The sequence below is a fragment of the Cyanistes caeruleus genome, chromosome 36, assembly GCF_971803275.1.
Source record: "Cyanistes caeruleus chromosome 36, bCyaCae1.hap1.1, whole genome shotgun sequence".
Taxonomy (NCBI): Eukaryota; Metazoa; Chordata; class Aves; order Passeriformes; family Paridae; genus Cyanistes; species Cyanistes caeruleus.
This window is the reverse complement of record NC_141737.1, coordinates 451,058-477,142: the sequence shown is the minus strand read 5'-3', so window position 1 is coordinate 477,142 and position 26,085 is coordinate 451,058. Positions and strand designations below refer to the sequence as shown.

Below are 26,085 nucleotides of genomic sequence, written 5' to 3'. Positions count from 1 at the left end.
AAACGCCCCCCAAAAATAGCGCGGGAACCCCCCCGGGGCGGAGGAGACCCCTCCCCAAATCCGGGACCCCTCCCCAAATTGATGGGAATTTCCCCCCAAATCCGGGACCCCTCCCCAAATCCGGGACCCCTCCCCAAATTGATGGGAATTTCCCCCCAAATCCGGGACCCCTCCCCAAATCTGAGACCCCTCCCCAAATCCGGGACCCCTCCCCAAATCCGGGACCCCTCCCCAAATCCGAGACCCCTCCCCAAATCCGGGACCCCTCCCAAAATCCGGGACCCCTCCCAAAATCCGGGACCCCTCCCCAAATCCGGGACCCCTCCCCAAATCCGGGACCCCTCCCCAAATCTCAGACCACTCCCCAAATTTATGGAACCTTCCCAAATCTGAGACCCCTCCCCAAGGCCGGGGGTCCCGGGGGTCCCTGGCGCTGGTGCCCCCCCCGCGCCCCCCAAGCGCCGCCCCGGGGCTGGGCAGTGACCCCGGTACCGGCTTGGGAGAGCGCGGGGGGCGCGGGGGGCACGGCCCCACCGGGACCCCAAAATCCCAGACTGGGACCCCAAACTGGGACCCCAAACTGGGACCCCAAAATCCCAACTGGGACCCCAAACTGGGACCCCAAATATCCCAAACTGGGACCCCAAACTGGGACCCCAAAATCCCAACTGGGACCCCAAACTGGGACCCCAAACTGGGACCCCAAATATCCCAAACTGGGACCCCAAACTGGGACCCCAAACTGGGATCCCAAATATCCCAAACTGGGACCCCAAACTGGGACCCCAAACTCCCCCAAATTTGGACCCCAAATCCCCCAAACTGGGAGTCCAAAAACCCCAAATCCCCCCCAAAACCTGCGCCTCCCCCAAACCCAGGACGAGGTCGGGGTTTCCCATTTTTGGGGTTTCCCATTTTTGGGGGTCCCCATTTTTGGGGGGTCCCCATTTTTGGGGGTCCCCATTTTTGGATCCCCTCTCACCTGGTCCCACAGGTGCTCTTCCCCCCTCCCCTCCCCCACCCCGGCAGTTTTATGGCCTTGCCCCTCCCCCACCATTTCCTGCCCCCTCCCAAAACAACAGGAAAGGTGGGGGAGGGGTGTTCGGGTTCCCACGGTGGGGGGGATGGGCATCCTGTTCTCACAGGCCCAGTACAAACCAGTATAAACCAGTATAAAGAAATATAACCCGCTATAACTCGATCTAACGCGGTTCAAACCGCTGCGGCCCAGTCTGCACCAGTACAACCCCGTTTAACCACGCTTAGCCAGTATAAACCAGTACAACCCAGTACAAACCAGTATAAAGAAATATAACCCGCTATAACTCGATCTAACGCGGTTCAAACCGGTGCGGCCCAGTCCGCACCAGTACAACCCCGTTTAACCACGCTTAGCCAGTATAAACTAGTATGAACCAGTATAAACCAGTATAAACCAGTGTAAACCAGTATAAACCAATATAAAGAAATATAATCCGCTATAAGTCGATCTAATGCGGTTCAAACCGGTGCGGCCCAGTCCGCACCAGTACAACCCCGTTTAACCACGCTTAGCCAGTATAAACCAGTATAAACCAGTACAACCCAGTACAGCAACAGCTACCACCCGATTGCTGTGGGAAGACCCCCCCCCCAAAACCCCCTGGGGACCCCCCAAATTCCCCCAGGACTCCCAGAACCCCCCTCAGGTACGGCCTCACCTGCAAGCGCTGCTCCGGGTGTGGCCCCCTCATGTTTCCCGCCCTTTTTTGTCCCCTCACGTTTTCCCGCCCTTTTTCTCCCCTCACGTTTCCCGCCATTTTTCTCCCCTCATGTTTCCTCCCCTTTTTCTCCCCTCACACTTCCCGCCCTTTCACCCTCATTTTCCCAGCTTTTTTCCCTCACCTTTCCCACAGTTTTTCCCTCACGTTTCCCACCCTCTTCTCCCTCACATTTCCCACCCTTTCCCCCTTTTTCCAGCTTTATTTCCCTCACCTGTCCCGGTTTTCCCCTCACGCTTCCCGCCCTTTTTCTCCCCTCATTTTTCCAGCCTTTTTTCCCTCAACTTTCCCAGTTTTCCCCTCACGTTTCCCACCCTTTCCCCCTCATTTTTCCAGCCTTTTTCCCTCACCTTTCCCACAGTTTTCCCCTCACGTTTCCCACCCTCTTCTCCCTCACATTTCCCACCCTTTCCCCCTTTTTCCAGCTTTATTTCCCTCACCTGTCCCGGTTTTCCCCTCACGCTTCCCGCCCTTTTTCTCCCCTCATTTTTCCAGCCTTTTTTCCCTCAACTTTCCCAGTTTTCCCCTCACGTTTCCCACCCTTTCCCCCTCATTTTTCCAGCCTTTTTTCCCTCACCTGTCCCACTTTTCCCCTCACGTTTCCCACCCTTTCCCCCTCATTTTTCCAGCCTTTTTCCCTCACCTTTCCCACAGTTTTTCCCTCATGTTTCCCACCCTCTTCTCCCTCACATTTCCCACCCTTTTCTCCCCTCATTTTCCCACCCTTCTCCCCTCACCTTTCCCGCCCTTCTCCGCTCATTTTCCCAGCCTTTTTTCCCTTCACCTTTCCCACATTTCCCCCTCACGCTTCCCGCCCTTTTTCTCCCCTCACGTTTCCCGCTCTTTTCCGTAAGGTCCCACACGGAGCCGAAAGAACCCGAACGGCTCTCCGAGGCGGCGGCGGACACTGCCGAAAAGCTCCGGAAAAACCCGAAAGAACACGGAAATTCTGATTGACGAGCACTGACGGAAATATCCGAGTGTCGGTGGAGAGATCCGAGAGAGAGGCGGAGATTGCCGAAGCCGAGCGGAGATTGCCGAAGGGGGGCGGAGCTCAGCGAGGGGGCGGAGCTTGCCGGGGCTCCCGTCGCTCTTTCCGTTTCCGGCGGCCGAAGGGAGCGGAGGTACCGCGTGGGGCTCCGCTTTGGGGCGGCCCCTGGGGGATTTTTGATACCGGGGAAGGGTCCCTATGCCGGGAGAGGGTTCCTGAGGGCGGGGGGAAGGCGGGATGGAGCGGGGAACGGGCCCCGGTGTGGCGGCGGGCGCTGAGGCGGCTCTCCGGTGCCCGCAGGCGCCATGTCGGCCCATTTGCAGTGGATGGTGGTGCGGAATTGCTCCAGTTTCCTGCTGAAGAGGAACAACCAGACCTACAGCACCGTCAGTGCGGGGAAAGCGGGAGGGGGAGCGGGGAACGGCTTTGGGGACCCTCCGTGAGCCCTCAAACCTCGAGATGCGGCTTTTAACCCCCCCCAAAACCGCAAAGAGACGATTTAAACATTCAATAAAGCTCCATTAGCGCCCAAGAGGGGTTCCAGGTGCCCTCCTCAGATATTTGGGGTTCCCTTCGGGACGCCCTCAAATCTTCTGAGCCCACCCCAAACCCCTCGGGAGGTTTGAGAAGGTTTGGGGGGAATTTTGGGGACGATTTTTTGGGGTTTTGGGGATACCGAAGGCGATTTCGGGGAGTTTTGGGCCTGGATGAATAGTGTGACACTGCCCTGGTCGTGCAGTTCACCCCTGGATGGGTCAAATCTCCAGAACATGTCTTTGGCACACCCAAAACTGCCCCAAAAGCCTTCAAAACTGCCCCAAAACCCCCCAAAATTGCTCCAAAAGCCCTCAAAATCAGCTTCAGCACACCCAAAAAAACCACAACTTCTTCCCCAAACCTCCCGAGTGCGTCCCAAATTTTTGGGAATTCCCTACAAATTGTCAGGGACGCCCCCAGACCATCCCAAAATCCCATTTATCCCCCCTCCACCAAAACATTTTGTGCTCCCTTCCAAATCCTTGCAGCCTGTCCAGACCCTCCCCAGAAATTTTTAAAATTATCTCCCCAAAAAAAATCCCCCTCACGATCATCCCCCTCCCAAAAAAAAATCCTCTCCAGGAGCCCAACAACCTCAAGGCCAGGAATTCTTTCCGCTACAACGGATTGATCCACCGCAAAACCGTGGGCGTGGAGCCGGCGCCGGATGGGAAGGGGATCGTGGTGGTCCTCAAGAAACGCGCAGGTGGGTGAATCCCTCTCCAAAAATAAAAAAAAAAAACCAAATTTTCAAAGGGTTTTGTCCCTAAAAATGTTATTTTTTGGGGGTTTTGTCCCGCAGGCCAGCGCAAACCGGCCACGTCGTACGTCCGCGTGCGGATCCGGCGCGACGCCCGGGGCTCCCTGCGGAGCCTGCGGCACCTGATCAGCAAGAACAGATACAGGAGGGACCTGCGCATGGTGAGCCCCAAGATTTGGGGGAAAACTGAGGAAGAACCCAAAAAAAACCAACGGGAGGATGGTGAAATTCGGCTTGGGAAACCCGTGGGAGAGCGGGAATGCTGCCAAGAGGGAGAATCTTGTGGTTCTCTGGAAATCTGGGGATTATCCCAAAACTGGAGATGCCAAAATTTGTTGTCGTTGCCCTGGGAGCCTCACGAGGTGAGGCAGGAATTGTCACCAAAATTGGGTTGTGCTCAAAACACCACTCAAAAACAAAGGAGGGACTTTAAAAACCTCTTTGGGGTTTCCGTGGAGCTCTGAGGGGGATCCCCAAAACCGAGGGGTGGTCCCCAAACTTACACTGGAAGCTCAGAGGGGTGATTTCGGGCGTGCTCCCCTCCATTCCCGGGGTTCCTGGTTATTTTTGGGGTGCTAAACCCCCGTTTTTGTTCCCTCCAGGCCGCTCTGCGCCGGGCCAGCGCCATCTTGCGCAGCCAGAAGCCGGTGGTGGTGAGGAAGAAGAGGGTGAGGGCGGCCAAGGCCCCGTGAGCTCAATCATTAATAAAGTGTCTGAGCAAGGCCCAGAGTCTGTGCTTGATTTCGGGGAGGGGAACCTGAGGAATTGAGGGGGACATTGCCTCCATTTCCCCCCGTTTTTCCCCCATTTCCTACCTTTCTTCTCCCTCGCGTTTCCTGCTCCTTTTCTCCCCTCACGATTCCCGCCCTTTTCTCCCCTCACGTTTTCCCGCCCTTTTTCTCCCCTCACGTTTTCCCGCCCTTTTTCTCCCGCTCTTGTTTCCAGTTTAACCCCAATCCAGACCAGTATAAACCAGTTTCACGGAATGTATTCCCCTTCATCCCAGTCCAGGCTGCCGATACAACCCAGTTTATCCCAGTATAAACCAGTTTGTCCCAGTATAAACCAGTTTATCCCAGTATATCCCAGCCCAAACCAGTATAACCTACTTCGACCCAATATATCCCAGTATATCCCAGTATGTCCCAGTAAATCCCAGTATACCCCAAAATATCCCAGTATATCCCAATATATCCCAAAATATCCCGGTAAATCTCAATATATCCCAAAATATCCCAGTAATTCCCAGTATATCCCGATATATTCCAGTACATCCCAGTATATCCCGAAATATCCCAGTATATCTCAATATATCCCGGTAAATCTCAATATATCCCAAAATATCCCAGTATATCCTGATATATCCCAGTATATCCCAGTAAATCCCAGTAAATCCCAGTATATCCCAAAATATCCCAGTATATCCCAATATATCCCGGTAAATCCCAGTAAAACCCAGTATATCACAAAATATCCCCGTATATCCCAGTATAGCCCAATATATCCCGGTAGATCTCAATATATCCCAAAATATCCCAGTAATTCCCAGTATATCCCGATATATCCCACTATATCCCAGTATATCCCGATATATCCCAGTATATCCCAGTATAGCCCAGTTCCCGGCCCCGCTCCCGCCCCACACGCTCACTTTGGGTTAAAAAAGCGGCTTTTCGGGTCCGGCGCGCGGACGTGGCGCGCCTCAGCCAATGGGAGCGCAGCTCTCCCCTCCTCACGTGGGCTCGGCCGCCGCTGATTGGTCGATGCGCCCCAAGGGGGCGGGGCCAAAGCTGTGAGGGGCAGTGGGACCCCCCCCGGTGTTGGGGCAGGACGGGACGAGGTGAGCGGGGGGGGGGAGGGGGCGAATTTTGGGGGGTCCTGAGGGGGATTTTGGGGGGTCCTGAGGGGGATTTTGGGGGAATCCTGAGGGTTCCGAAAGTTCCGAGGGATTTGAGGAGGATTTGGGGGAGATTTGGGGGGGTTTTGGTGGAGTTTTGAGGGGGTTTGGGGGGTTCTGGGTGAGATTTTTGAGGGGATCTTGAGGGCCCTGAAGGGTTCTGAGATGTTTGGGGGGTTCTGAGGAGAATTTGGGGGAGTTCTGGGGGGTTTTGGTGGAGTTTGAAGGGGATTTGGGGGCTTCTGTGTGAGATTTTTGAGGGGATCTTGAGGGCCCTGAAGGGTCCTGAGGTGTTTGGGGGGTTCTGAGGAGAATTTGGGGGGGTTTGGTGGAGTTTTGAGGGGGTTTGAGAGGTTTTGAGTGGGATTTTGAGGGGGTCCTGAGGGTTCCGAAGGCTCCGAGGGATTTGAGGAGGATTTGGGGGAGATTTGGGGGGGTTTTGGTGGAGTTTTGAGGGGGTTTGGGGGGTTCTGGGTGAGATTTTTGAGGGGATCTTGAGGGCCCTGAAGGGTTCTGAGATGTTTGGGGGGTTCTGAGGAGAATTTGGGGGAGTTTTGGGGGGTCCTGGTGAAGTTTGAGGGGGGTTTGGGGGGGATGTTGAGGGGGTCTTGAGGGCCCTGAGGGGTCATGAGGGATTTGGGGGGTTCTGAGGATAATTTGGGGGAGTTTTGGGGGGTTTTGGTGGAGTTTTAAGGGGATTTGGGGGCTTCTGTTTGAGATTTTTGAGGGGGTCTTGAGGGCCCTGAGGGATTTGAGGGGTTCTGAGGAGAATTTGGGGGGTTTTGGTGGAGTTTTAAGGGGGTTTGGGGGGTTCTGGGTGAGATTTTTGAGGGGATCTTGAGGGCCCTGAAGGGTCCTGAGGTGTTTGGGGGGTTCTGAGGAGAATTTGGGGGGTTTGGTTGAGTTTTGAGGGGGTTTTGGGAAATCTCGAGTGGGATTTTGAGGGGGTCTTGAGGGCCCTGAGGGATTTGAGGGGTTCTGAGGAGAATTTGGGGGGTTTTGGTGGAGTTTTGAGGGGGTTTGGGGGGTTCTGGGTGAGATTTTTGAGGGGGTCTTGAGGGTCCCGGGCCATTTTGGGTTGTTTTTGGGGCATTTTGGGTTCATTTCGGGCCATTTGGGGTAATTTTAGGGTTATTTTGGGTCATTTTGTGCTCATTTCGGGCCATTTGGGGTGGTTTTAGGGCCATTTCTTTCCATTTTTGGCTCATTTCAGGAAATTTGGGGTCGTTTTAGGGTCATTTTGGGCTCATTTCAGGCCATTTAGGGTGGTTTTAAGGCCATTTCTCTCCATTTTGGGCTCATTTCAGGCCATTTGGGGTGGTTTTAAGGCCATTTCTTTCCATTTTGGGCTCATTTCGGGCCATTTAGGGTGGTTTTAAGGCCATTTCTTTCCATTTTGGGCTCATTTCAGTCCATTTGGGGTGGTTTTAAGGCCATTTCTTTCCATTTTGGGCTCATTTCGGGCCATTTGGGGTGGTTTTAGGGCCATTTCTTTCCATTTTGGGCTCATTTTGGGCCATTTGGGGTGGTTTTAGGGTCATTTTGGGCTCATTTCAGTCCATTTGGGGTGGTTTTAAGACCATTTCTTTCCATTTTGGGCTCATTTCAGGCCATTTGGGGTGGTTTTAAGGCCATTTCTTTCCATTTTGGGCTCATTTCAGGCCATTTGGGGTCGTTTTAGGGTCATTTAGGGTCATTTTGGGCTCATTTCGGGCCATTTGGGATGATTTTCGGGCTATTTCAGGCCATTTTGGGCTCATTTTTGACCCTTTTTCCCCGCAGATGCCGCCGGCCTGGCTGTGGCCGCTGTGGCCCCTCCTGGCTCTGACCTCTGGGGGGTCCCCCCAGGCCCCCCAGCCCCATTTTGGGGACCCCCCCCAGCCCCACAGCCACGATTCCGAGGGGCTTTTTTGGGATCACGCCGCAATTTGGGGGGCGCAGGAGGCGCAGGAGCAGCGGGAGCTGCCCCCCGAAGAGTCCCGGAGACGGCTGGGGTGAGATCCTCGAAGAATTCCCTCCCAAAAAAATTCCACAAAAATTCCCAAAAATATTGCACCAAAAAATTCCACAAAAATTTCCCTGAGGTTCTGTGAAAATTCGCGCAAAATTCCTGCAAAAAATCGGCCGAAATTCCCGCAAAATTCACCCGAAATTCACCCAAAAATAGGGAAAATTCAGCCAAAATTCCCACCAAAAATCACCCAAAATTCCCTCAAAAATCACCCAAAATTCCCACAAAAATCACCCAAAATTTACCCAAATATAGGCAAAAAAACCACCCAAAATTCCCACAAAAATCACCCAAAATTCACCCAAAAATAGGGAAAATTCAACCAAAATTCCCACCAAAAATCACCCAAAATTCCCACAAAAATCACCCAAAATTTACCCAAATATAGGGAAAAAATCAGCCAAAATTCCCACAAAAATCAACCAAATTTCCCACAAAAATCACCCAAAATTCCCACAAAAATCACCCAAAATTCCCTCAAAAATCACCCAAAATTTACCCAAATATAGGGAAAAAAATCACCCAAAATTCCCACCAAAAATCACCCAAAATTCCCACAAAAATCACCCAAAATTCCCACAAAAATCTCCCAAAATTCCCACAAAAATCTCCCAAAATTCACCCAAAAATAGGGAAAATTCAACCAAAATTCCCACCAAAAATCACCCAAAATTCACCCAAAATATTCCCCCAAAAAAAGAAAAAATCACCCAAAATTCCCACAAAAATCTCCCAAAATTCCCACCAAAAATCACCCAAAACTCACTCAAAATTCCCTCAAAAATCACCCAAAATTCACCCAAAATATCCCCCCAAAAAAAGAAAAAAATCATCCAAAATTCCCATAAAAAATCCGGAAAAAATCACCCAAAATTCCCACAAAAATCACCCAAAATTCCCACCAAAAAAAATCCATGGGAATTCACCCCAAATTCCCGAAAAAAATCTCCCAAAATTCCCACAAAAAATCACCCAAAAATAGGGAAAAAATGATCCAAAATTCCCACAGAAATCACCCAAAATTCCCACAAAAGTCACCCAAAATTCACCCAAAATCACCCAAAATTCCCATAAAAATCACCCCAAAATTCTGCAAAAAATATGGAAAAATTCACCCAAATTCCCATAAAAATCACCCAAAATTCCCACCGAAATCTCCCAAAATTCACCCAAAATATCCCAAAATTCCCACCAAAATCTCCCAAAATTCCCATAAAAATCTCCCAAAATTCCCACAAAAAATCACCCAAAAATAGGGAAAAAATGATCCAAAATTCCCACAAAAATCACCCAAAATTCCCACAAAAATCTCCCAAAATTCCCCAAAATCACCCAAAATTCCCATAAAAATCACCCAAAATTTCTGCAAAAAATATGGAAAAATTCACCCAAAATTCCCACCGAAATCTCCCAAAATTCCCACCAAAATCTCCCAAAATTCACCCAAAATATCCCAAAATTCCCACAAAAAACACACAAAATTCCCATAAAAATCACCCAAAATTCCAAAAAAAATCACCCAAAATTCCCATAAAAATCACCCAAAATTCCCACAAAAATCTCCCAAAATTCCCACAAAAATCTCCCCAAATTCCCCAAAATTCCCCCAAAAATTCACTCAAAATTCCCCCCATAAAAATCACCCAAAACTCACCCAAAATTCCCGAAAAAAATCTGGAAAAATTCACCCCAGATTCCAAGAAAAACCTGGACAAGATTTTGGGTCAATTCCTCTCGATTTTGGGTCAATTCCTCTCGATTTTGGGTCAATTTTGGTCAATTTCGAAACCTCCTCAATCCTGCCTCAGTTTCCCTGGGAATTTTGGGAATTTCAGCTCCCAAATCCCGATTTTCCCAAAATCCTGATGGAATTGAGGGGATTTGGGTGGGAATTCCTCCCGATTTTGGGTCAATTCCTCCCGATTTTGGGTCAATTCCTCTCGATTTTGGTCAATTTTGAAACCTCCTCAATCCTGCCTCAGTTTCCCTGGGAATTTTGGGAATTTCAGCTCCCAAATCCCGATTTTTTCCCCGTTCCCAGGCTCCTGGTGGATCTGATGGACACAAACAGCTCCTGGGGGGGGGTCCAGGATGGGAATTTTGGGTGAATTCCTCCCGATTTTGGTTCTTTTTGAAACCACCTCAATCCTGCCTCAGTTTCCCTGGGAATTCTGGGAATTTCAGCTCCCAAATCCCGGTTTTCCCAAAATCCTGATGGAATTGAGGGGATTTGGGTGGGAATTCTGAAAGATTTTGGGTGAATTCCTCCCGATTTTGGGTCAATTCCTCCCGATTTTGTTTCTTTTCGAAACCACCTCAATCCTGCCTCAGTTTCCCTGGGAATTTTGGGAATTTCAGCTCCCAAATCCCGGTTTTTCCCCCGTTCCCAGGCTCCTGGTGGATCTGATGGACTCGGATGAATCCAGGGGGGGGTCCAGGATGGGAATTTTGGGTCAATTCCTCCCGATTTTGGGTCAATTTTGGTTCTTTCTGAAACCACCTCAATCCTGCCTCAGTTTCCCTGGGAATTTTGGGAATTTCAGCTCCCAAATCCCGATTTTCCCAAGGTCCTGATGGAATTGAGGGGATTTGGGTGGGAATTCTGAAAGATTTTGGGTCAATTCCTCCCGATTTTGGTTCAATTCCTCCCGATTTTGGTTCTTTCTGAAACCTCCTCAATCCTGCCTCAGTTTCCCTGGGAATTTTGGGAATTTCAGCTCCCAAATCCCGATTTTTCCCCCGTTCCCAGGCTCCTGGTGGATCTGATGGACTCGGACAGCTCCTGGGGGGGGGTCCAGGATGGGAATTTTTGGTCAATTCCTCCCGATTTGGGTCAATTTTGGTCAATTTCGAAACCTCCTGAATCCTGCCTCAGTTTCCCTGGGAATTTTGGGAATTTCAGCTCCCAAATCCCGATTTTTCCCCCGTTCCCAGGCTCCTGGTGGATCTGATGGACACAAACAGCTCCTGGGGGGGGTCCAGGATGGGAATTTTGGGTGAATTCCTCCCGATTTGGGTCAATTTCGAACCCTCCTCAATCCTGCCTCAGTTTCCCTGGGAATTTTGGGAATTTCAGCTCCCAAATCCCGATTTTCCCAAAATCCTGATGGAATTGAGGGGATTTGGGTGGGAATTCCGAAAGATTTTGAGGGAATTCTGAAAGATTTTGGGTCAATTTTGGTTCTTTTTGAAACCTCCTCAATCCTGCCTCAGTTTCCCTGGGAATTTTGGGAATTTCAGCTCCCAAATCCCGATTTTCCCCCGTTCCCAGGCTCCTGGTGGATCTGATGGACTCAGATGAATCCAGGGGGGGGTCCAGGATGGGAATTTTGGGTCAATTCCTCCCGATTTTGGTTCTTTTCGAAACCACCTCAATCCTGCCTCAGTTTCCCTGGGAATTTTGGGAATTTCAGCTCCCAAATCCCTATTTTCCCAAAATCCTGATGGAATTGAGGGGATTTGGGTGAGAATTCCGAAAGTTTTTGGGTCAATTCCTCCCGATTTTGGGTGAATTCCTCCCGATTTTGGTTCTTTTCGAAACCTCCTCAATCCTGCCTCAGTTTCCCTGGGAATTTTGGGAATTTCAGCTCCCAAATCCCGATTTTTCCCCCGTTCCCAGGCTCCTGGTGGATCTGATGGACTCGGACAGCTCCGGGGGGGGGTCCAGGATGGGAATTTTGGGTCAATTCCGAGGGATTTTGGGTCAATTTTGAAACCACCTCAATCCTGCCTCAGTTTCCCTGGGAATTTTGGGAATTTCAGCTCCCAAATCCCGATTTTTCCCCATTCCCAGGCTCCTGGTGGATCTGATGGACTCGGACAGCTCCGGGGGGGTCTCTGGGGAGGAGCTGCGGGCCTGGATCCTCCGGAGGCACCGCGGATCCCGGGAGGAATCGCTGAGGATCGAGAGATCCCGCCTGGATCTGGACGGCGACGGCGCCGTGGGCTGGGACGAGCTGCAGCGGGAAAGCTTCGGAGACGGAGGTGGGAAATCCGGGAATTCCGGGAATTCCGGGAATTCGGGAGTGGGGGAGGGGTTGGGGGATTTGGGGGGATTTTTTAAAAATTTTTTTTTAATTTTTTGGGGGGATTTTTGGGGATTTTTTAAAATTTTTTTATTTTATTTTTTGGGGGTTTTTGGGGGGATTTTTTGGGATTTTTTTTTGGGAATTTTTGGGGTTTTTTTAGGATTTTGGGGGGATTTTTTGGGATTTTTTGGGAATTTTTGGGGGATTTTTGAGGATTTTTTTTGGAATTTTTTGGGGATTTTTTGGGATTTTTTTGGAATTTTGGGGGGATTTTTTGGGATTTTTTTGGGAACTTTTGGGGATTTTTAGGGATTTTTTGGGATTTTTTTGGGGAATTTTGGGGGGATTTTTTGGGGATTTTTTTTTGATTTTTTTGGGATTTTTTAGGGAATTTTTGGGGGATTTTTTGGGATTTTGGGAGATTTTTTGGGATTTTTTTGAGATTTTTGGGGGAATTTTGGGGGATTTTTTGGGATTTTTTAGGGAATTTTGGGGGGATTTTTTGGGGATTTTTTTTGGATTTTTTTGGGATTTTTTAGGGAATTTTTTTGGAATTTTTGGGGGATTTTTTTGGGATTTTTTTGAGATTTTTTGGGGAATTTTTGGGGATTTTTTTGGATTTTTTTGGGAATTTTTGGGGATTTTTTGGGGAATTTTTGGGATTTTTGGGAGATTTTTTGGGATTTTTGGGGGGATTTTTTGGGATTTTTGGGGGATTTTTTGGGATTTTTTTGGGAATTTCTGGGGAATTTTTGGGGATTTTTTGGGATTTTTTTGGAATTTTTGGGGAATTTTTGGGGATTTTTTTGGATTTTTTTGGAATTTTTGGGGGATTTTTTGGGGAATTTTTGGGGGATTTTTGGGGATTTTTTTGGGAATTTTTGGGGATTTTTAGGGGAATTTTTTGGGATTTTTTTGAGATTTTTTTGGGAATTTTTGGGGGATTTTTTGGGATTTTTTTGGGAATTTTTGGGGATTTTTGGGGATTTTTTTTGGATTTTTTAGGGATTTTTTGGGGATTTTTTTTGGGATTTTTGGGGGATTTTTTTGGATTTTTTAGGGATTTTTTTTGGAATTTTGGGGGGATTTTTTGGGGATTTTTTTTGGATTTTTTTGGGATTTTTTAGGGAATTTTTTTGGAATTTTTGGGGGAATTTTTGGGGATTTTTTGGGGTATTTTTTTGGGATTTTTTTGAGATTTTTTGGGGAATTTTTGGGGATTTTTTTGGATTTTTTTGGGAATTTTTGGGGAATTTTTTGGGATTTTTTTGGGATTTTTTTTTTATTTTTGGGGATTTTTAGGGATTTTTGGGGATTTTTTGGGGAATATTTGGGGGATTTTTGGGATTTTTTTGGGGATTTTTTGGGGATTTTTTGGGATTTTTTTTGGAATTTTTGGGGGATTTTTTGGATTTTTTGGGATTTTTTTGGGAATTTTTGGGGATTTTTTGGGATTTTTTTGGGAATTTTTTTGGAATTTTTGGGGGATTTTGGGGGATTTTTTGGGATTTTTTTGGGGGATTTTTTGGGATTTTTTTGGGAATTTTTGGGGGATTTTTTGGGATTTTTTTGGGAATTTTTTGGGGATTTTTGGGGAATTTTTGGGATTTATTTGGGAATTTTGGGGATTTTTTGGGATTTTTTTTGGAATTTTGGGGGGATTTTTTGGGGATTTTTTTTTTATTTTTTTGGGATTTTTTTTGGAATTTTTGGGGGATTTTTTGGGAATTTTTTGGGGGATTTTTTGGGATTTTTTTGAGATTTTTTAGGGAATTTTTTGGGATTTTTTAGGGATTTTTTGGGGAATTTTTTGGGATTTTTTCCCCAATTTGCCCCAAATTTTCCCCAATTTTTTCCCCAATTTTTCCCCATTTCCCCCCTCCATTTCCCCCCCAATTCCCCCTCTCTCCCCCCTCCCCCACCCCTCATTCCCGATTTTTTTTGCCATTCCAGAGGATTTTGGGGGCTCCCAGCGGCGCCTCCTGCTCCGATCCCGGCTCCGTTTCCAGGCGGCCGACGCCGACGGCGACCGGCGCCTGCGCGGGGAGGAGCTCCAGGCTTTCCTGCATCCCGAGGATTTCCCGCACCTCCTGCCCCTCGTGGCTCAGGTCAGAATTCCCAGAATTCCAAAATTCCCAGAATTCCAAAATTCCCAAAATTCCCAAAATTCCCAAAAAAATCCCGCTCGAAACGGTGAAAATCCGGCTCAAAATGGGCCAAAATTGGGATTTTTGGGGATTTTTTTGGGAGGCCTGCACCTCGTGGCTCAGGTCAGAATTCCCGGAATTCCCGGAATTCCCAAAATTCCCAAAATTCCCAAAAAAATCCTGCTCAAAACGGCGAAAATCCGCTCAAAATGGGCCAAAATTGGGATTTTTGGGGATTTTGAGGCATTTTTGGGAGCTTGGGACACTGCTGGAGCTCGTGGCTCAGGTCAGAATTCCCAGAATTCCCGGAATTCCCAGAATTCCCAAAATTCCCAAAATTCCCAAAATTCCCAAAAAAATCCTGCGGAAATGGCGAAAATCCGCTCAAAATGGGCCAAAATTGGGATTTTTGGGGATTTTTTTGGGAGGCCTGCACCTCGTGGCTCAGGTCAGAATTCCCAGAATTCCCGGAATTCCCAAAATTCCCAAAAATTCCCAAAAAAATCCCGCTGGAAACGGCGAAAATCCGGCTCAAAATGGGCCAAAATTGGGATTTTTGGGGCATTTTTGGGACTTGGAGCCCTCCTGCACCTCGTGGCTCAGGTCAGGCATTCCCAGAATTCCCAAAATTCCCGGAATTCCCAAAAATTCCCGGAATTCCCAAAAAATCCCGCTGGAAACGGCGAAAATTCGGCTCAAAATGGGCCAAAATTGGGATTTTTGGGGATTTTTTGGGGCATTTTGGGGCATTTTAGGGAGTTTGGAGCCCTCCTGCACCTCGTGGCTCAGGTCAGAATTCCCAGAATTCCCGGAATTCCCGGAATTCCCAAAATTCCCAAAATTCCCAAAAAAATCCTGCTGGAAACGGCGAAAATTCGGCTCAAAATGGGCCAAAATTGGGATTTTTGGGGGTTTTTCGGGGGATTTTGGGGGGATTTTTGGGTCTTGGAGCCCTCCTGGAGCTCGTGGCTCAGGTCAGGCATTCCCAGAATTCCGAAAATTCCCAGAATTCCCGGAATTCCCAAAATTCCCAAAATTCCCAAAAAATCCCGCTGGAAACGGCGAAAATCCGGCTCAAAATGGGCCAAAATTGGGATTTTTGGGGGATTTTTGGGATTTTTGGAGGCCTGGAGTTCGTGGCTCAGGTCAGACATTCCCAGAATTCCCAGAATTCCTGGAATTCCCAAAATTCCAAAAAAATCCCGCTGGAAACGGCGAAAATTCGGCTCAAAATGGGCCAAAATTGGGATTTTTGGGGGTTTTTTTGGGAATTTTGGGGGTTTTAGGAGGCCTGGATGAGGCTCAGACATTCCCAGAATTCCCAGAATTCCCAGAATTCCCGGAATTCCCAAAATTCCCAAAAATTCCTGCTCAAAACAGCGAAAATCCGGCTCAAAATGGGCCAAAATTGGGATTTTTGGGGGTTTTTCGGGGGATTTTGGGGCATTTTTGGGAGCTTGGAGCCCTCCTGCACCTCGTGGCTCAGGTCAGGGATTCCCAGAATTCCCAAAATTCCCGGAATTCCCAAAATTCCCGGAATTCCCAGAATTCCCAAAAAAAATCCTGCGGAAATGGCGAAAATCCGGCTCAAAATGGGCCAAAATTGGGATTTTTGGGGATTTTTGTGGGAATTTTGGGGGTTTTAGGAGGCCTAGATGAGGCTCAGACATTCCCAGAATTCCCAGAATTCCCAGAATTCCCAAAATTCCTGGAATTCCCAAAAAATCCCGCTGGAAACGGCGAAAATCCGGCTCAAAATGGGCCAAAATTGGGATTTTTGGGGATTTTTTGGGATGAATTTCGGGAATTTTTGGGAGGAATTTTGGGAATTTTTGGGAGGAATTTTGGGAATTTTTGGGATGAATTTTGGGAATTTTTGGGAATTTTTGGGAGGAATTTTGGGAATTTTTGGGAGGAATTTTGGGAATTTTTGGGAGGAATTTTGGGAATTTTTGGGAGGAATTTTGGGAATTTTTGGGAGGAATTTTGGGAATTTTTGGGAGGATTTTTGGGAGGAATTTTTGGGAGGAATTTTGGGAGGAATTTTGGGAATTTTTGGGAGGAATTTTGGGAATTTTTGGGAGGAATTTTGGGAATTTTTGGGATGAATTTTGGGAATTTTTGGGAATTTTTTGGGAGGAATTTTGGGAATTTTTGGGAGGAATTTTGGGAATTTTTGGGATGAATTTTGGGAATTTTTGGGATGAATTTTGGGAATTTTTGGGAGGAATTTTGGGAATTTTTGGGAGGAATTTTGGGAGGAATTTTGGGAATTTTTGGGAGGAATTTTGGGAATTTTTGGGAATTTTTGGGATGAATTTTGGGAATTTTTTTGGGATGAATTTTGGGAATTTTTGGGAGGAATTTTGGGAATTTTTGGGAATTTTTTGGGATGAATTTTGGGAATTTTTGGGATGAATTTTGGGAATTTTTGGGAATTTTTGGGAGGAATTTTGGGAATTTTTGGATGAATTTTGGGAATTTTTTTGGGAGGAATTTTGGGAATTTTTGGGATGAATTTTGGGAATTTTTGGGCGGAATTTTGGGAATTTTTGGGAGCAATTTGGGGAATTTTTGGGAGGAATTTTGGGATTTTTTTTGGATGAATTTTGGCAATTTTTGGGAATTTTTTGGGATGAATTTTGGGAATTTTTTGGGAATTTTTGGGAGGAATTTTGGGAATTTTTGGGAGGAATTTTGGGAATTTTTTGGGAATTTTTGGGAGGAATTTTGGGAATTTTTGGGATGAATTTTGGGAATTTTTGGGAGGAATTTTGGGAATTTTTGGGATGAATTTTGGGAATTTTTGGGAATTTTTGGGAGGAATTTTGGGAATTTTTGGGATGAATTTGGGGAATTTTTGGGCGGAATTTTGGGAATTTTTGGGAGGAATTTTGGGAATTTTTGGGAGGAATTTTGGGAATTTTTGGGAGCAATTTGGGGAATTTTTGGGAGGAATTTTGGGAATTTTTTGGAGGAATTTTGGGAATTTTTGGGAGGAATTTTGGGAATTTTTGGATGAATTTTGGGAATTTTTTGGGAGGAATTTTGGGAATTTTTGGGAGGAATTTTGGGAATTTTGGGAATTTTTTGGGATGAATTTTGGGAATTTTTTGGGATGAATTTTGGGAATTTTGGGGAGGATTTTTGGGAATTTTTGCCCTTCCCAGGAGACGATCGAGGATCTGGATCGGAACGGGGACGGATTGATCCAGGTGGACGAGTACATCGGTGAGGGAATCCGGGAATTCTGGGGAAATTCGGGAATTCCGGGGAAATTTGGGAATGCTGGGGAATTTTGGGAATTTTCAGGAATTTTTGGAAATTTTTTGGGAATTTTTTGGGGATTTTTGGGAATTTTTGGGGATTTTTTGGAATTTTTGGGGAATTTTTGGAGAATTTTTGGGGAATTTTTGGGAATTTTTGGAAATTTTGGGGGATTTTTTGGGTATTTTTGGGGGGAATTTTTGGGGATTTTTTTGGGAATTTTTGGGGGGAATTTTCGGGAATTTTTTTGGGAATTTTTGGGGAATTTTTTTGGGAGTTTTGGGAATTTTGGGGGGGAATTTTTGGGAATTTTTTGGGATTTTTGGGGGAATTTTTGGGATTTTTTGGAGAATTTTTGGGGAATTTTCGGAAATTTTTGGAAATTTTGGGGGATTTTTTGGGAATTTTTGGGGGGAATTTTGGGGAATTTTTTTGGAATTTTCAGGGATTTTTTGGGTATTTTTGGGGGGAATTTTTGGGGATTTTTTTGGGAATTTTTGGGGAATTTTTTTGGGAGTTTTGGGAATTTTGGGGGGGAATTTTTGGGGGATTTTTTGGGATTTTTTGGGGAATTTTTGGGAATTTTGGGGGAATTTTTTTGGAATTTTGGGGTTTTTGGATCAGTTTTTTTGGGAATTTTTGGGAATTTTGGGGGTTTTTTGCTTTAATTTTGGGGAATTTTTGGGTTTTTTGCTCCGTTTTTTGTGGATTTTTGTGAATTTTGGGTGTTTTTTGCTCCAATTTTTGTGAATTTTGGGGTTTTCTGGCTCTGTTTTTTCGGGAATTTCTCAGGAATTCCTGGGAATTTCGGGACGGGGATTTTTTTGGGAATAAGCCCTGGATCCTCCCTTTGCAGCCGATCTCCAGGAATTCTGGGATTCCCTGGATCCCAATTGGGGAATTTTTGGGGGATTTTGGGGGTTTTTTGATCTATTTTTTGGGAATTTTGGGCGTTTTTGGCTCCGTTTTTTGGGGAATTTCTCAGGAATTTTTAGGAATTTCGTGCTGGGGATTTTTTTGGGAATAAGCCCTGGAATCTCCTCTCATTTCCCACCTTCCCAAGCCCCAAAATCCCACGGAATCCGGAGAAAAAAATCCGAATTTCCGCATCAAAATTCCCATTTTTGGGGGGATTTTTTCGGGAATTTCTCGGGAATTCCTGGGAATTTTGGGGGTTTCTGGCTCCGTTTTTTGGGAATTTTTGGGAATTCTGGGATTCCCTGGAGCCCAATGGGGAATTTGGGGTTTTTGGCTCCAATTTTTGGGGAATTTCTGGGGAATTTTCAGGGAATTTTTGGGAATTTTTGGGGAATATCCGAGGAATTTTTGGCGAATTTTTGGCGAATTTTGGGGAATTTTTGGGTTTCTGGCTCCGTTTTTTGTGGATTTTTGGGAATTTTGGGGTTTCTTGCTCCAATTTTTGGGAATTTTGGGGTTTCTGGTTCCAATTTTTTGGGAATTTTGGGGTTTCTGGCTCCGTTTTTTGGGAACTTTTGGGGTTTCTGACTCCAATTTTTGGGGTTTTGGGATCCATTTTTGGGGGATTTTTGGGAATTTTGGGGGTTTTCTGCTCCGTTTTTTTGTGGATTTTTGGGAATTTTTTGGGTTTTGGGATCCATTTTGGGGAGATTTTTGGAAATTTTGGGGTTTCTGGCTCCAATTCTTGGGATTTTTGGGGTTTCTGGCTCCGTTTTTTGGGGATTTTCGCTGTTTCTGCCTCCGCTTTTTCGGGAATTTCTCAGGAATTTTTAGGAATTTCAGGACGGGGATTTTTTTGGGAATAACCCCTGGAATTTCCCTTTGCAGCCGATCTCCAGGAGGCTCCCCCGGGCTCTCCGGAGCCTGCGGAGCTGCGGCGGGAGCGGGAGCAGTTCCTGCGGCACCGGGATCGGCCATTCCCGACTTTCTGCCTCCGCTCCCGCAAATCCGGGATTCCCTGGAGCCCAATGGGGAATTTGGGAATTCTGGATCCAGTTTTGGGGAATTTTTGGGAATTTTGGATCCATTTTTGGGGGATTTTTGGGAATTTTTGGGGTTTCTGACTCCAATTTTTGGGAATTTTTGGGGTTTTGGGATCCATTTTTGGGGGATTTTTGGGAACTTTGGGTGTTTTTTGCTCCATTTTTTGTGGATTTTTGAGAATTTTGGGGTTTCTGGCTCCAATTTTTGGGATTTTTTGGGAATTTTGGGGTTTCTGACTCCGTTTTTTGGGAATTTTGGGGTTTCTGGTTCCAATTTTGTGAATTTTGGGCGTTTTTTGCTCCGTTTTTTGGGGAGTTTCGCTGTTTCTGGCTCCGTTTTTTGAGGATTTTCTCAGGAATTTCTCAGGAATTTTTAGGAATTTCGGGACGGGGATTTTTTTGGGAATAAGCCCTGGAATCTCCCTTTGCAGCCGATCTCCAGGAATTCTGGGATTCCCTGGAGCCCAATGGGGAATTTGGGGTTTTGGGATCCATTTTTGGGGATTTTTTGGGAATTTTGGGGGGTTTTTGCTCCATTTTTTGTGGATTTTTGGGAATTTTGGGGGTTTTTTGCTCCAATTCTTGGGATTTTTGGGGTTTCTGGCTCCGTTTTTTGGGGATTTTCGCTGTTTCTGGCTCCGCTTTTTCGGGAATTTCTCAGGAATTCCTGGGAATTTCAGGACGGGGATTTTTTTGGGAATAACCCCTGGAATTTCCCTTTGCAGCCGATCTCCAGGAGGCTCCCCCGGGCTCTCCGGAGCCTCCGGAGCAATTCTGGGATTCCCTGGAGCCCAATGGGGAATTTGGGAATTCTGGGATTGCCTGGAGCCCAATGGGGAATTTTTGGGGGATTTTGGCTCCAATTTTTGGTGAATTTTTGGGAATTTTGGGGTTTTTGGCTCCAATTTTTGGGGAATTTTTGGGAACTTTGGGTGTTTTTTGCTCCATTTTTTGTGGTTTTTTGGGAATTTTGGGGGTTTTTGGCTCCATTTTTTGGGAATTTTTGGGGATTTTGGGATCCATTTTTTGTGGATTTTTGGGAATTTTGGGGGTTTCTGGCTCCATTTTTTGGGATTTTTTGGGTTCTTGGATCCATTTTTTGGGGATTTTTGGGAATTTTGGGGGTTTTTTGCTCCAATTCTTGGGATTTTTGGGGTTTCTGGCTCCGTTTTTTGTGAATTTTGGGCGTTTTTGGCTCCGTTTTTTGGGGAATTTCTCAGGAATTTTTAGGAATTTCGGGATGGGGATTTTTTTGGGAATAACCCCTGGAATCTCCCCTCATTTCCCACCTTCCCAACCCCCAAAATCCCACGGAATCCGGAGAAAAAAATCCGAATTTCCGCATCAAAATTCCCATTTTTGGGGGGATTTTTTCGGGAATTTCTCAGGAATTTTTAGGAATTTCGGGACGGGGATTTTTTTGGGAATAACCCCTGGAATTTCCCTTTGCAGCCGATCTCCAGGAGGCTCCCCCGGGCTCTCCGGAGCCTGCGGAGCTGCGGCGGGAGCGGGAGCAGTTCCTGCGGCACCGGGACCGCGACGGCGACCGCAGCCTGGGCCCCGCCGAGGTTCAGCTCTGGCTCAGCCCCCCCAGCTCCGACTGGGCCGGCCTGGAGGCTCAGCACCTCATCCACCACACCGACCGGGACCAGGTCGGCATTCCCGGGATTCCCAACATTCCCGGGATTCCCGGAAAAAATCCGGGAAAAATCCGGGAAAATCCGGGAAAAATCCGGGAAAATTTGGGGTTTTGGGGAGGTTTTATAGCGATTTTTGGGGGTTTTAGGGGGTTTTTTGGGGGAATTTGGAGAGGGATTCACCTGGATCCTTCCCAAATTCCCAGAATTCTCAAAATTCCATGAAATTCTCTGGAATTCCCAAAAAAATCCACCAAAATTTGGGGTTTTGGGGGGGTTTTAGGGGGATTTTGGGGGATTTTTTTGGGTTTTTTGGTGAAATTTTGGGAATTTGGGCAGGAATTGGAGGGAGAAGTAGCTGGATCCTTCCCAAATTCCCAGAATTCCCAAAATTCCTGGGATTCCAGGAAAAAATCTGGGAAAAATCCGGGAAAATTTGGGGTTTTGGGGAGGTTTTAGGGGGATTTTGGGGGGATTTTTTGGGATTTTAGGGGGGATTTTGGGGGAATTTGGAGAGGGATTCGCCTGGAATGTTTCTGGATTCCCAGAATTCCCAACATTCCCGGGATTCCCGGGAAAAATCCCGGAAAAATCCGGGAAAAATCCGGGAAAATTTGGGGTTTTGGGGGGGTTTTAGGGGGATTTTAAGGGGATTTTTTGGGTTTTAAGGGGGATTTTGGGGGAATTTGGAGAGGGATTCACCTGGAATGTCCCTGGATTCCCAGAATTCCCAACATTCCCGGGATTCCCCAAAAAAATCCCGGAAAAATCCGGGAAAATTTGGGGTTTGGGGGGGTTTTAGGGGGATTTTGGGGGGGATTTTGAGGTTTTTTATGGGGGATTTGGAGAGAGAAGTATCTGGATCTTTCCGCAATTCCCGGAATTCCCAAAATTCCATGGAATTCTCTGGAATTCCCAAAAAAATCCCGGAAATTTTGGGGTTTTTGGGGGAGTTTTAGGGGGATTTTAAGGGGATTTTGGGGGTTTTTAGGGGGGATTTTGGGGGATTTGGAGAGGGATTCGCCTGGAATGTCCCTGGATTCCCGGGATTCCCAACATTCCCGGGATTCCCAAAAAAAATCCGGGAAAAATCCGGGGAAATTTGGGGGTTTGGGGGGGTTTTAGGGGGATTTTTTGGGATTTTAGGGGGGATTTTGGGGGATTTGCAGAGGGATTCACCTGGAATGTTTCTCGATTCCCAGAATTCCCAACATTCCCGGGATCCCCAAAAAAAATCCGGGAAAATCCGGGAAAAATCCGGGAAAATTTGGGGTTTTGGGGGGGTTTTAGGGGGATTTTTGGGGTTTTTTGGTGAAATTTTGGGGGGGATTTGGAGAGGGATTCACCTGGATCTTTCCCCAATTCCCAGAATTCCCAAAATTCCATGGAATTCTCTGGAATTCCCAAAAAAATCCCAGAAATTTTGGGGTTTTGGGGAGGTTTTAGGGGGATTTTTGGGGCATTTTTGGGGTTTTTGGGGGGGATTTTGGGGTTTTTTGGGGGGATTTGGAGAGGGATTCACCTGGAATGTTTCTGGATTCCCAGAATTCCCCAAATTCCATGGAATTCTCTGGAATTCCCAAAAAAATCCCGGAAAATTTGGGGTTCTGGGGGGGTTTTAGGGGGATTTTTGGGGGATTTTTGGGGTTTTTTGGTGAAATTTTGGGGTTTTTGGGGGGGAATTGGAGAGGGATTCACCTGGAATATCCCTGGATTCCCAGAATTCCATGGAATTCTCCGGAATTCCCAAAAAAATCCGGGAAAATTTGGGGTTTTGGGGGGGTTTAGGGCGTTTTTTCGGGGATTTTTGGGGTTTTTTGGTGAAATTTGGGGTTTTTTGGGGGGATTTGGAGAGGGATTCACCTGGAATATCCCTGGATTCCCAGAATTCCCAAAATTCCATGGAATTCTCTGGAATTCCCAAAAAAATCCCAAAAATTTGGGGGTTTTGGGGAGGTTTTAGGGGGATTTTAGGGGGGATTTTGGGGTTTTTTGGGGGGATTTGGAGAGGGATTCACCTGGAATGTCCCTGGATTCCCAGAATTCCCAAAATTCCATGGAATTTTCCCGAATTTTCTCCCCCCAGGACGGGTCCCTGAGCCGGGAGGAGATTTTGGGGAGTTGGGAGCTTTTCGTGGGGAGCCGAGCCACGGACTACGGGCAGGACCTGCACAGGGCCCACGACGAGCTCTGAGAGCCCCAAAAATTCCCAAAAAATTCCCAAAATATCCCCAAAACATTCCCAAAAAATCCCTGTGAACATTCCCAAAAAATCCCATCCAGCCTCGAAAAAATCTGGGATTTTTTGGGGAAAATACGGAGGAAAAAATGGAATTTTTTGGTGAATCCAAGAGCTCTGAGAGCCCCAAAAAATCCAAAAAAATTCCCAAAATATCCCAAAAACATTCCCAAAAAATCCCCAAAATATTCCCAAAAAATCCTGTCCTCACCTGAAAAAATCCGGGATTTTTTGGGGAAAATTTGGGGGAATAAATGGAATTTTGATGAGTTCACGACCCCCAAAAAGTCTCAAAAAATTCCCCAAAAATTCCCAAAAAATTCCCAAAAAATTCCCAAAATATCCCAAAAATATTCCCAAAAAATCCCATCCGGTTTCGAAAAAATTCGGGATTTTTTGGGGAAAATTTGGGGAATAAATGGAATTTTTTGGTGAATCCAAGAGCTCTGAGCTCCCAGAGAATTCCCAAAAAATTCCCAAAGTATCCCCAAAATATCCCCAAAACATTCCCAAAAAATCCCTGGAAATATTCCCAAAAAATCCTGTCCTCACCTGAAAAAATCCGGGATTTTTTGGGGAAAATTTGGGGGAATAAATGGAATTTTGATGAGTCCACGACCCCAAAAAATTCCCAAAAAATTCCCAAAATATCCCAAAACATTCCCAAAATATCCCTGGAAATATTCCCGAAAAATCCTGTCCTCACCTGAAAAAATCTGGGATTTTTTGGGGGAAAATACGGAGGAAAAAATGGAATTTTTTGGTGAATCCGAGAGCTCTGAGAGCCCCAAAAATTCCCAAAAAATTCCCAAAATATCCCAAAAAATTCCCAAAGTATCCCAAAAATATTCCCAAAAAATCCCATCCGGCCTCAAAAAAATCCGGGATTTTTTGGGGAAAATTTGGGGAATAAATGGAATTTTTTGGTGAATCCAAGAGCTCTGAGAGCCCCAAAAATTCCCAAAAAATTCCCAAAATATCCCCAAAACATTCCCAAAACATTCCCAAAAATATTCCCAAAAAATCCTGTCCTCACCTGAAAAAATCCGGGATTTTTGGGGGAAAATTTGGGGGAATAAATGGAATTTTGGTGAGTCCACGACCCCAAAAAATTCCCAAAAAATTCCCAAAAAATTCCCAAAAAATCCTGAAAAATTCCCAATAAATTCCAAAAAATTCCTGGAAAAATCCCCCCAAAAATCCCAAAAAAATCCTCAAAAATTCCCCCAAAAAATCCCAAAAAATCCCAAAAAATTCCCAAAAAAATCCTGAAAAATTCCCAATAAATTCCCAATAAATTTCAATAAAATTCCAAAAAAAATTCCCAAAATATCTCAAAAATCCCCCAAAAAATCCCAATAAATTTCAAAAAAATCCCCCAAAATTCCCAAAAAAATCCTCAAATATTCCCCCCAAAAAATCCCAATAAATTCCAGAAAAATCCCAAAAAATTCCCAAAAATATCCTCAAAAATTCCCAATAAATTCCAAAAGATTCCTGGAAAAAATCCCCCAAAAATAAAAAAAAAATCCCCAAAAATTCCCAAAAAATCCTGAAAAATTCCCAATAAATTCCAAAAGATTCCTGGAAAAATCCCCAAAAAATCCCAAAAAAATCCTCAAAAATTCCCGCAAAAAATCCCAAAAAATTCCAAAAAAATCCCAAAAAATTCCCCAAAAAAATCCTCAAAAATTCCCAATAAATTCCAAAAGATTCCTGGAAAAATCCAAAAAAAATCCCAAAAAAATCCTCAAAAATTCCCGCAAAAAATAAAAAAAAATTCCAAAAAAATCCCAAAAAATTCCCAATAAATTCCCAAAAAAATCCTGAAAAATTCCCAATAAATTCCCAATAAATTTCAATAAAATTCCAAAAAAAATTCCCAAAATATCTCAAAAATCCCCCAAAAAATCCCAATAAATTTCAAAAAAATCCCCCAAAATTCCCAAAAAATCCTCAAATATTCCCCCCAAAAAATCCCAATAAATTCCAAAAAAATCCTCAAAAATTCCCAAAAATATCCTCAAAAATTCCCAATAAATTCCAAAAGATTCCTGGAAAAAATCCCCCAAAAATAAAAAAAAAATCCCCAAAAATTCCCAAAAAATCCTGAAAAATTCCCAATAAATTCCAAAAGATTCCTGGAAAAATCCAAAAAAAATCCCAAAAAAATCCTCAAAAATTCCCGCAAAAAATAAAAAAAAATTCCAAAAAAATCCTCAAAAATTCCCAATAAATTCCAAAAAATTCCTGGAAAAATCCCCCCAAAAATTCCCCAAAAAAATCCCAAAAAATTCCCAAAAAATCCTGAAAAATTCCCCAAAAATTAAAAAAAATTCCCGGAATTCCAAACCCCCCAAAAACACCAAAATTTGGGATTTTTTTGGGGGAATTCTGGGGGGAGTCTGGGAAGTTCCCAGAATTCCCCCCCTGGAATTTTTTGGGATATTTGGGAATAAAATTTCGGTTCCCAAAAAATTTTCTCCGGACTCGTTTTTGGGAGGGGGAAAATCGGGAATTTTGGGGGGGAAAAATGGGAATTTTGGGGGGAAAAAAGGGAATTTGGGGGGGGGAACTGGGATTTTTAAGGCAGAAAAAATGGGAATTTTGGGGAGGGAAAAAATGGGAATTTTGGGGGAAAAAATTGGATTTTGAGGGGGAGAAAAATTGGGGATTTTGGGGGGAAAAATGGGAATTTTGAGGGGGGAAAAAATGGGAATTTTGGGGAAAAAAATGGGAATTTTGGGGTGGAAAAATGGGAATTTAGGGAAGGGAAATTGGGAATTTTGGGGGGGAAAAAAGGGAATTTTTTGGGAAAAAAAATGGGAATTTGGGGGGGGAAATTGGGAT

The 26,085-nt window shown here is 45.5% G+C and overlaps 2 protein-coding genes across 5 annotated transcripts; both read left to right on the top strand.

Annotated features, from left to right (window-relative positions):
* Nucleotides 1–2,415: 2,415 nt before the first annotated feature.
* Nucleotides 2,416–4,770, top strand: RPL28 (ribosomal protein L28). The gene is made up of 5 exons (XM_023917584.2): nucleotides 2,416–2,884; nucleotides 3,052–3,137; nucleotides 3,871–3,994; nucleotides 4,091–4,209; nucleotides 4,651–4,770. Exons 2-5 carry the CDS (start codon nucleotides 3,057–3,059, stop codon nucleotides 4,738–4,740), a joined length of 414 nt encoding a protein of 137 aa, XP_023773352.1. The 5' UTR covers nucleotides 2,416–2,884; nucleotides 3,052–3,056; the 3' UTR covers nucleotides 4,741–4,770.
* A 63-nt stretch (nucleotides 4,771–4,833) lies between these two features.
* Nucleotides 4,834–25,713, top strand: LOC111943035 (reticulocalbin-3-like). Of its 4 annotated transcripts, XM_086871655.1 has the most exons (7): nucleotides 5,801–5,888; nucleotides 7,728–7,939; nucleotides 11,750–11,940; nucleotides 13,938–14,092; nucleotides 17,302–17,362; nucleotides 20,812–21,011; nucleotides 23,083–25,713. In XM_086871655.1, the coding sequence occupies exons 2-7, from the start codon at nucleotides 7,728–7,730 to the stop codon at nucleotides 23,188–23,190; spliced, it is 927 nt and encodes a 308-aa protein (XP_086727781.1). In that variant the 5' UTR covers nucleotides 5,801–5,888; the 3' UTR covers nucleotides 23,191–25,713. The 4 variants fall into 4 exon arrangements, with proteins under 4 accessions (XP_086727780.1, XP_086727782.1, XP_086727781.1 ...); XM_086871654.1 differs by lacking the exons at nucleotides 20,812–21,011; nucleotides 23,083–25,713 and adding an exon at nucleotides 18,255–19,198 and having other exon boundaries at nucleotides 4,834–5,888; XM_086871656.1 differs by lacking the exons at nucleotides 20,812–21,011; nucleotides 23,083–25,713 and adding an exon at nucleotides 19,205–20,196 and having other exon boundaries at nucleotides 5,789–5,888.
* The last annotated feature ends 372 nt before the right edge of the window (nucleotides 25,714–26,085 follow it).